General features: G+C 38.4%; 1 protein-coding gene across 1 annotated transcript in view; it reads right to left on the bottom strand.

Annotated features, from left to right (window-relative positions):
• Positions 1 to 5,580: 5,580 nt before the first annotated feature.
• LOC148011461 (uncharacterized) overlaps positions 5,581 to 10,783 on the bottom strand; it is a 79,443-nt gene continuing 74,240 nt past the window's right edge. Inside the window, exon 4 of the mRNA XM_087670185.1 lies at positions 5,581 to 5,941. Within this exon, the coding sequence (XP_087526311.1) occupies positions 5,931 to 5,941 (11 nt within the window). The 3' untranslated portion in view covers positions 5,581 to 5,930. The remainder of the gene's footprint in view (positions 5,942 to 10,783) is intronic.

Genomic DNA, 10,783 nt, shown 5'->3' with positions numbered 1-10,783 from the left:
AGAGAGAGAGAGATACCTTTTGGGTGAATTCTCAGCAGAGCAAGAAGAGGCCTTTTGATCCTTTGTTCTTTGTGTGCTTCCTTCAAGAAGTGATCTGCACAAAAAACAGAACAATGAGGCACAGAAACGATGGCAACAAAATTGTTAGTTTATAATCATTTTCATGGCACCCAAATTCTCATCACAGAAAACATCAAGTGCACAAATGTTGATGGCCTTCAAATTCCTTTTGATCTCACCTTACCTAAAATCACAGCACATCGAATATCATGCACACAGGAACGATGACATGCACAAAAACTATCGAGCACAGACTCACAATGGGCATGCCACAAAAGTACTATAATCAAAGGACAAACATAAACCAATGAACAACAACGATTTTTGCAGGAAAAGGCAAATGATGGAGATGACGAGCCAATCATCGTAGCAACGATTCACACAAAAACATCACGATTCCAGACACGACGATCCTAGACAGGCAGCCCAATCTTGCAGCGATTCTGGACAACTACGACTTGATACAAGCAGCCAAATTCTGCAGCGCTTCTATATCTACGATTTTTTATGACGAGCATAAAAGGATGTGGAGAGAGAGAGAGAGAGAGAGAGAGAGAGAGAGAGAGGGAGATCATTATGACGAGCCAAAAAGGGTGGAGAGAGAGAGAGAGAGAGAGAGAGAGAGAGAGAGAGAGAGAAAGAAAGAGATCACCGATTCATCTGTGTGACCGATTCACTTGTACACAGATGCAGAAATCACTGCAGAGAGTAGGCATGCAGGAATCACGTGTAGGATTGGGAGTACATGACAATAGGAGGAGATGTTAGAAGAATTTATGGTACACAGAATTCATGGCTGCAAGCGGGAAGAAGTCGAGGAGCGGGAAAATGAAATTTTCACTTTCCACTTACATGTCACCACGTGGCAGGAAGGCTACGGAACTCGAGCTAAATGACCAATTTGTCGTCCGTTCACAAAACCTCTCATTTCAGCCACATCATCTTACTCTTCACTCGTTAAGTAAAAGTAACCTCGTGTGCGCACCTTACAAGTGGGTGATGAGGCGTAAAGGATCAAGGTAAGATGATTGATTTTGAGGAAATAATGAATTCATAAGGGTTAAGTGGTCCGGTGGTCATTTGGTTTTCCAAACACACGTAAGAGGGAGTCCTCGTCGAAGACCAATGTGAGGGTGTAAAAAATTTCGCTTTCTTTCATTGTATAACCGGTATCCTATGATACGAAAGGGTTCTCCATAACTGATGAAGTGAGCATGGTCTTGCTGTTTATTGCGTTGTCTGCCAAGTACATAAGCATAAACAGGTAAGTTGTAACCCAAAAATGCACAAACGAGCATAGTTGGGCGGTTTGTTAAACCTTAAGGTGTAGGGTATAGCTTTAACACTGCGTATAAACATGATTTTGTATGTAGCATATTGTTATAAGAGCCTTCTCCCAAAAGGAAGGAGGTAGCCTAAAAATTTTGAGCATGTTATGTGGAGAATTCATAAGTGTTCTATTTTTACATTCCGCAATAGCATTTTGTTGCGGATTTTCTAGAATATTGAGACGTTGTATACCTTTGCTCTTTACAATAATTTCTAAAAATATTGGAAATGTATTCTCCTCCATTATCGGACAGAACGGATTCTATTTTGCGACCTTTTTTTTTTCCAAAATAAGCTTGGTAGTATTTGAATTATTGTAAAATGGTGGAGCTACTTCTATTATTAATAAAAGTAACAATATGAAACCTAGTATAATCATCTATAAAGGTTAAGAAGTACCTATTTTGTGTCAAGCAACTGCATTTAAAGATCATACAAATCAAAATGGACAATTTGTAAGGGGTGAGTTGAATGATTGTTGGAAAATGGAAATTTCTTATTGGCCATCTTGCCAAGGAGACAACCTTCACGCATATAAGGTTGCAATTATGAGGTAGGGTATTACTTCGTGCTAAGTTATGGGCTTGAATGTGTTTCATATGGCAAGGTTTAAGTGCCCAAGATGGTAATGCCACAAGAGGGTAGAGTAATGATTGTAATTAAAGTCTATAGCACTATAGGATTTGATAAAAGGTTGTCTTCTTCCTAAATGGTATAGTAGGCAACAAGAAATGGAGTAAAGGCTTCCATCAGAGAGTTTGTGATTGATTAAACAATGTGTATGATGGAATTCTATTAAGTATCTTCGCTAGTGATTTTACGAATGAAAAATAGATTTTTCACTACATTAGGCACATAATAGACATCCCTAATGAGAACAATTTTACCATCAATTAATTTGATGTTTGCATTTCTCATGTCAAGAGCGGTAAGTGTATCATTGTTTCCAAAGCGCACATCTATTGGTGTAATTTCTTAGTATTCACTTAAATAACATTTATATGTAGTTAAATGGCATGTGGCCCAGGTAGCAGGGATCCACATATGAGGTGGGATGATGGAAGTATCAATGAAAGCCATAAAGACAAGCAAGGCATCATCATCATCCGAGTAATCGAAGTGAGATGTGCTATTCAAAATCTTGTTCATTCGATTCACCGCAAGAAGATTCAGATGCAGTAGCACAATTTGCTTGAGCCTTAAGCATGTTAGGATGGCCTTTGGAATGACACCAATAGTCTTTAGACGCATGACCATACTTATTGCGAATGCGGCAATAGGGTGTGGTAATACTAAAGTTAGGTTTGGAAAAGCGTGGTTTAAAAGGTTTTTCGTGAAGGATAATTATTGTTGGACGAAGCAGATCTGGAGTTTCTATGGAATTTTCCTTTGGATTGGACATACATTGTTAATGTGGATGATGAAGATTGGGTATGTTGATTTGCTTGGTGCATTGAATTTTCTTGTAGAATTAATGAAATAAGTGTTGGTACCTATAATGTGACTTGATTAGATTGTGTGGATGTGAAGGATTGCCAAGATGGTGGAAGTGCAACAAGAAGAAGTATAGCTTGAACATTGGGTAGAAGCTCCAACCCCGAGAGGAGAACATCATACATTTTCAAGCGCCAAGATTGTAAAAATTTTGAAATGCTTGATCTTCTTGCACAATTAAATTAAGCAATGTTTGAAGGTTATATAGGTGATTGCCAATGGATTTTGGCTCATAGGTATTGCGTAGTTGCGGTCAAATAGAATGTGTAGTTGATTGCATAAGAACAGATTGCTTTTAGGTATTATCTATATGAAGAAGAAGTTCAAGATGCACGGTTAAGTCGCGCTCTTCCTACAATTTAACATCGTCAACTAATATGTGATCCGTTCAAGCAGGACAAGGTGTACTTCCATTGACAATATCAAGGATTTCCTGTTTTTGAAGGATATCTCCATCGCCATGCGCCAAGGGTGATAGTTCCAGTCACTGACATTGTCGATTTTATAAGTTTGCGTTGATATCGACGCTTGCGCCATGGTGGTCAAGCATGGGAGCAATTCGACCACGCTATGCTTGTGTGGATATTTAAAACCTGGTTCTTGATACCATATAGGAAATCAAACGCAGGGCACTCTCTCTCGAGAATACACACAGAGGCACGAATGAATAATTTCATTGATTGATGTTTATTTAAACAAAATGATGCAGCGCCCTTTTGGCTGCTGGTTGACATTTTAGAGGTGTTTAGAGTACCCTTCCATTACTGTAATTCCACAAGCTGCCCCTATTGGTCGCTACTGCAACTCGCCTTCTACTCCCAAAGCAATCAAGACCAGAGCCTTCTGCACCAGCTGCACCGCTTCTTCATCCTCCTTTCTGCTGATGAGGCCGCCCTTCTAAAGTCGTACTGAATATAGTACTCTTTGGAAATTTCCTACTATAGGTGTATAGTATCAGATACAGACATTCTTCATTTCCTCTACCTGTGTCTCGGCACATACACACTAACGGGCCTGCAATACAGACAGTCTTCATGTTGATCTCCTCTCTTTTGCTGAGCTTTCAATAGTAGACTTGATCTCCTTAGATTGTTGTGATTTTATTTCTTCTGCTCAGTCTCCGGCCTAAGCTACTCATGAGGCCAAGTCAGTGGAGCGAAACTGGTGCTCCTTTGCTGCAAATCAACCTTCGATGTCCTCCTCAATCATGGGGCTCGCAGCTCCCCTGGAGTTTAGCAATTCTATCTCCAATCTCCTCTATGATCAGTCGGCTCTTCCAGGCCCCCCCAAAAGCCTCCTGACTCTCAGGAAAACCGGCCCTCTTTCACTGCAGTAGCTGCCCCCCATTCTCTACAGCAGTCAGCTGCCTTACGTCCATCTCGCAGTCTTGAGAAGCCTTCCACCTCCTTCCGCACCTTTCTCAAGCTTCTTCTTCACATGCGTTTTGTTTTGTTTTGTTTTGTTTTTTTTGTCTCTTTTGGTTTTAAGATAAGCCCGTTTCCGTAGCCCTGTTCACATGCACGATGATGCATAGGCATAACCAAACAAAATCAGGAGCACAAACCCACATGCAAGCATTGATATAGAAATCTACATACAATAAAGCACATATGCATCTAAAGTTAGACACTTGAATGCATGTATGCACCTACATAATCACATGCACAAGCACAAACATACAGAGACATACTAGGTATACATAGAAGCACACACACACACACACATATTTACACATATATACCCTCTTCTTTCTCACCTTTCAAACTCTTAAAGAAACTACTCTCACCTCAATGCCTCAAAGTTCTCTTTTGATTGAGAAAAGCCATGAACCTCATAGTAGGACCCATTGATAGGGTTATCTCGGCGAGCCTCAAGTGCTTCTAAAAAGATATGCTCAATGCAAATGAATGGACTTATGCTTAAGCTTTTGATGTTGGACTTAATATATCCATTGAAGATCATACCATATAGGTCAAACATCCAATGTTTACAAGAAAGTATGCATGCAATTTGAAAAGATTGTGCATATTTTATATGTTCAATGTCTAACGCATTGTGCAAACACAGCTTCTTGATATCTTAAATCTTTTAGCACTCATATCCTCACCTTTCAGAACTGATGATGGAACTCCTCTCCACCCGGGCAACACTCACAACAACTATGATAAAGATACTTGTCAATAGAAACCCTTCTCTCAATTGATGTACCCCTTCATGGTCCATTTGATCTCTTCAACCCATTTCCCTCTCAACCCTATGGTTCCTAATTAGTGAGACAAAAGTTTACAATGTAAAGTTCAAGAAGGTAAATGCTCAATGAAGGTGTGCTCTCATGTGCACATGCAACTAGGTTTACTGGATATAGCTTTAGTGGGCTTCATCCAGTGTTGTGCATCAAGATGGTATAGTTAAGTGCATCTTCCCAATGGCATGGAAGTAAATGAGATGAAAGTGTTTAAGAACCCCTTGTGATGAATAGTGTTTTGTGTTGTGCATGTGCCCCCCTTTTCCCTAGTGAAGTGTAAGAGTTTAAAGCTCATCAAATCTACCATTTCTGGTGCACAGATCGGTCGCAGATAGCTCACGTGGTGAATCCCGGAAGGTCCCCAAGAACAAAGTACTCTACCTTTTTGCACAAAAAACCATGTAAAAGCATGCACGAGAAGAGGCAAGAGACAAATTGGGTTCAATCTCCCCCATGCCTTGTGTGAGCGCTTCACAAAGCATGTATTTTATGTATATTTCCAATCTTCATGCTCAATAATAGCCCAATTACAAAAATATGACAAGCTTTTAGCTTTTGAGTTTGCTTTCTACAAAAATAGGAAAATAAAGCTAATGGACGGTGCCCATAGTGTCTGGCACGCTCAATCTCAATGTCCAAATAGAAATAACATATCCGGGCGCATAAGCGCATACAAAATAATAATAAATAATCGATGTCTCAATAGACATAACAAAATATAGGCGTGGCGCCTATCAAAATATAGTCCAAATATCGAATACCCGCTAGACTCCAATGCTTTCCTCCGCCACTGCTGCTATCTCTACACATCAACTGAAGCATTCACAATCGTTAGTAAAATAATACAATTAAACCGACAAAAGTGAATACCTAGCAGTCTTCAGCTACATAAATAAATCAACTGGTTAGAAATAAATCCTAACCTTAATTTATTACGAGTGCGCACTCTAAACTCATAAACGTTTATTAATTTAATATGCATTTTGCGGAATCACCCGCTATGGAATCACCCATGTACACACTAAATTAATGAAATGCCCGAAAAGGACAGGCGTCCCCATCAACTTCTCGCACAAAGAATCCTCTTTGCGTATGAGCCCCGGTCATCTAAGTTTACGGAATCCACCGTAAAACCTCACGGAATCCACTGTGGAATATGCCTTCTGGCATCATACCCCCGAGGTGGGATAGCAATTGACCTCAATTGCTATTAGCTCAATGTGGAGCTAACAGAGTGGGGAAAGCATTTAAGTCTCTAGCGTGCATCCATTGTGCTTCCTCTACAGGATGGTTCTTAAATTTTACTAGATATCTAGAATACCTTCGGCGAGTTCTAATGGTCATGTAGTCAGTGTCTATAATGGCTTCTGGTTCAAGTATTTCAGTCTCTTCTTCTAGTAAAGGTGGGTTTTCATAGACAGGGTGGATAGGTAATTGGCCTCTAAATGGTCTCAATAAACTAATATGAAATGTATTATGAATTTTTCAATGAGATGGCAATTCTAACTTGAATGCATTGTCATTAATCTTATGAATGATTCTAAATGGTCCATAGAATCTAGGAGCTAATTTGACAACTGGATGTCTATCTACACTTTGCAGTCTGCGCTTTTCTATTCTAAGCCAAACATAATCATCAACTTTGAAATTCATGGCTTGTCTTTTCTTGTTGGCTTGTTTGGTATATGATTGTTGAGCTTTAGCAATCATATCCTTTACCTCATCAAAAATACTATTATGCATAACAGCAATATCATCAGCACTCTGTATTTTATTAGACAAAGATGCAACAGGTGTAGATAATCTATATCCATAAATAACTTCAAAAGGTGCTTTCTTTGTAGATGTGTGCGGTGTATTATTATATGCAAACTGTAATAAATGTAAATGAGTATCCCATGTCTGAGGTTTAGAAATAGTATATGCACGTAAAAGATCTAAAATGGTGCTATTTGTGGCTTCTGTTTGTCCATTTGTTTCTGGATGAAATGCAGATGAGAAATCAATCTTTGTGCCTAGATTTGCAAACAGTGTAATCCAAAAATTATTACAAAATCTAGAATCTTGATCTGAAATAATCACTTTTGGCAATCCATGGTTAGTAAAAACAGTTTTCAAAAATAACTGTGCTGCTTGTGATGCTGTTAAAGTTTTCTTACATGCAATGAAATATGCTTGCTTACTAAATCTATCTACAATTGTCCAAATCATGTCATGGTTAGATTTAGTATTTGGTAAACCAGTAATGAAATCCATAGAAATATGTTCCCAAGGTTTAGATGGAATAGACAAAGGCATTAATAATCCATACTGTTTACCATGATGTCTCTTTATTCTTTGACAAATCAAACATTCAGAAACGAAATTAGATACATCTGCATCCATATGCGGCCAATAAAAATCTTCAGTTAACATGCGTAATGTAGAAATGATACCTCTATGACCTTGATATGGGGGACAATGAATTTCATTCAAAACAAAAGATCGGAATGGAATAGTAACACACAGTCTCTTTTCAAAGAACATAAATCCATCATTATATGACAATGAATCAACAGGAATGAAATTATTTTGAACTAATTTTTGCCAATCAGAATGAAAAGTAATATCCTGGTGATATGTGTCTTTCATAGCAATTAAAGAATCAAAAGATATGATGGAAATATTATGAATTGCAGGTCTTCTACTCAATGCATCAGTAACTACATTTTCTTTTTCAGGTTGGTATTGAATGATAGGATTGAAACTTTGAATGAAGGAAGCCCATTTGATATGACGGTCAGAAATTTGGGGTTGGCTAAGTAGATGTCTAATGCTTTGCTGGTCAGTCTTTATCATGAATTCTGAACCCATTAAATAATGCTTCCATTGTTTTAATGCTTGTACAACTGCTAATAGTTCTTTGTCATAAGTGGAATATTTGAGCTCAGAGGGTTTCAGCTTAGAACTAGAATATGCTATTGGATGGTTGTCTTGCATTAATACGGCTCCTATTCCTGATCCGCTAGCATCGGTCACAATTAGAAAGAATGGTCTATTAAAGTCAGGCAATTGTAAAACAGGGGCATTGGTTAATGCACGTTTCAGTAAGTCAAAGGATTTCTACTGAGTTTCAGTCCATTGATAAACAATTCCTTTCTTAAGAAGTTTGGTTAATGGTAAAGCAAGTAATGAGAAATTACGTACAAACTTCCTATAGAAACTAGCAAGACCAAGGAATGAGCGTAATTCATGTACATTTTTAGGAATAGGCCAATGCAATATTGCATCAATTTTCTTAGGATCAACTTTAATTCCTTCTTTTGATACAATATGACCTAGATATTCTATTTCTGTCTTAAAGAATTCACTCTTTTCAGGATTTGCAAACAATTGATTTTCTTTCAGTAATTGAAAAACTAATGATAAATGCTCATAATGCTCTTTTTCACTTTGACTGAACACTAAAATATCATCAAATAAAACAATCACACAATATTGATATTTCAGAAAAATACGGTTCATCATTCTACTGAAAGTAGCAGGTGCATTAGTTAATCCGAATGGCATGACTAAGAATTCATAATGGCCAAACTGTGTCCTGAATGCAGTCTTAAATATGTCGGATCTATCTAACCTCACCTGATGATATCCAGACTTAAGGTCAATTTTACTAAATATAGAAGATCCTTGCAGTTTGTCCATAAGGTCATCAACTCTAGGTATAGGATACCTATTCTTTATAGTGATCTTATTTAATGCTCGGTAGTCAATACACATACGATAAGTATTATTCTTTTTCTTGACTAAGAGCACAGGTGCACCGAATGGAGAACTGCTAGGTCGAATTAGGCCTCTATTTAGTAATTCTTCAACTTGACTCTGGATTTCTTTTTGCTCTATTTGATTGTGCCTATATGGTGCTTTGCAAGGTGGTTGTGTGCCAGGTATTAGATCAATCTTATGGTCTTCTGGACGTGATGGAGGTAAACCTGGTGGTAGGTCTTCTGCAAAACAATCCTTAAAATATGCAAGAAATTCCTTATGCCTAGGGTGCATATGATTTTCCTTTGCGTGCAATTCATTCACCCAAATGAGATATGATTTAGTATTCTTGCGTAGTGCACGTTTTGCTTGAGTATGCGAAAGCAGTGGAAAAATATGAGATGCATGCATACCAAATAATGTAATAGATTTTCCTTGAAAATTAATATTCATTGTGTGTGTGGAATAATCTATATTGGGATTATGTTGGTGTCTCCATGGCATTCCTAAAATAATGTCGCTTGACTGTAATGGGACAACTAAGAAATTTCTTTTTTCAATATATGGACCAATTTGAATTTCTAAATCTTGTACTTCTTGTGTGCCATTGTACCTAGTGCCTAAAAATGCAGCTTTTATGCGATAGTGCGTAGGTACTGTATGCAATTTTAATTCCTTTACCAATTTTGCTGAAATAAAGTCATGGGTACTACCGTCATCATGCAATATAGTTCTTTCTTTTCCATGCACCATACATTTCATAGTCAACAATGAATGTGAAGTAGGCATACCTGGTAAAGTGTCGGAAGTAGTAGTAATATCATCCTCTTCTTCAGTGAAATCCGGCGTATCCTCATGCTCGTCTTCGTCCATGGCTCCAAGGTAGTTGATATGTGCTGATGGCTTCTTTGAATGACAATTTGCTGCGAGATGCCCTGGCTGGTGACACTTGTAGCATACTATTGGCTTGGCTTTGGTCACATTATTTGCAATGGCTGGGAGTCTGGGTACATTTGGAGTTGCTTGTGGAATAGGCTTTGGATTTGGATTGACAGTGGATGGTAATGCAGGTGGTTTAGGCCAATTCTTGCGGAAAGATGGTGATGAGAATCGTCCTGGATTAAACCTTCTGAAATTGGAATTGAATTGTTTAGATCCATAATTACCGTTAGCTTGGAATGGTTGTGGTCGTCGATCTCTTCCGCGTAACTTATCTTCAGTGTCGTGAGCTAAGGAGATGGCGTCTTCAAGGGTAGCAGGCTTGAACATGTTCACTTCAGCATAGTAATGTCCAAGAAGTCCAGACATATACTTCCGCTTATGCGTCGTCTGTGGTACGTCTTCAAGCATGCGTAGCTGTAAGAGTGCATTCCAAAAACGCTCTGTATACTGTGGAAAAGGCTCACGATCTCGCTGTTGAAGTAAATCCCATTGCTTGATAGCCTTCTCATAAAATTGCGGTGGAAGGAAATTTTGCATGAACTTCTTCTTGAAATCTTCCCAAGTAGCAGGACATTCTATACTCTTGCGGACTACAGTCCACCAAAGTGATGCTCTGTCTATCAGATGATTAGTAACACACTTGATTTTATCTTTTTCAGGATAAGTTTCCTCATGGAAATAGTCATCAAACTGGCTAATGAATGATAAAACAGTCTTTCCTTCTCTTATGCCATTGAAAGTGCGGAACTTGAAACTTCGTTTACTTATCTTGGATTCCTTGCGAATGGTTTGTGCTTCAAGAGTGGCGTTAATGGTACGTCGAATCAAATCTTCAGCTTGCGGTTCTTCTTTATCAGTGAACGCTCTTTGTAGCTTTGTCAATTGCGCTTGCAATGCTTGCCTAGCCCTTCGCTCTTCTTCCAATTGCAGCATGATAAGATTTAGCTTTTGTTCCATGGTAGGCTCAGG

Source organism: Lygodium microphyllum, chromosome 28 (assembly GCF_053477565.2).
Source record: "Lygodium microphyllum isolate KBCC chromosome 28, Lygodium_microphyllum_v1.1.10, whole genome shotgun sequence".
In the NCBI taxonomy this organism is placed as follows: domain Eukaryota; kingdom Viridiplantae; phylum Streptophyta; class Polypodiopsida; order Schizaeales; family Lygodiaceae; genus Lygodium; species Lygodium microphyllum.
Note: the sequence above shows the minus strand (reverse complement) of the source record. Positions and strands in the feature narration are given on the sequence as shown.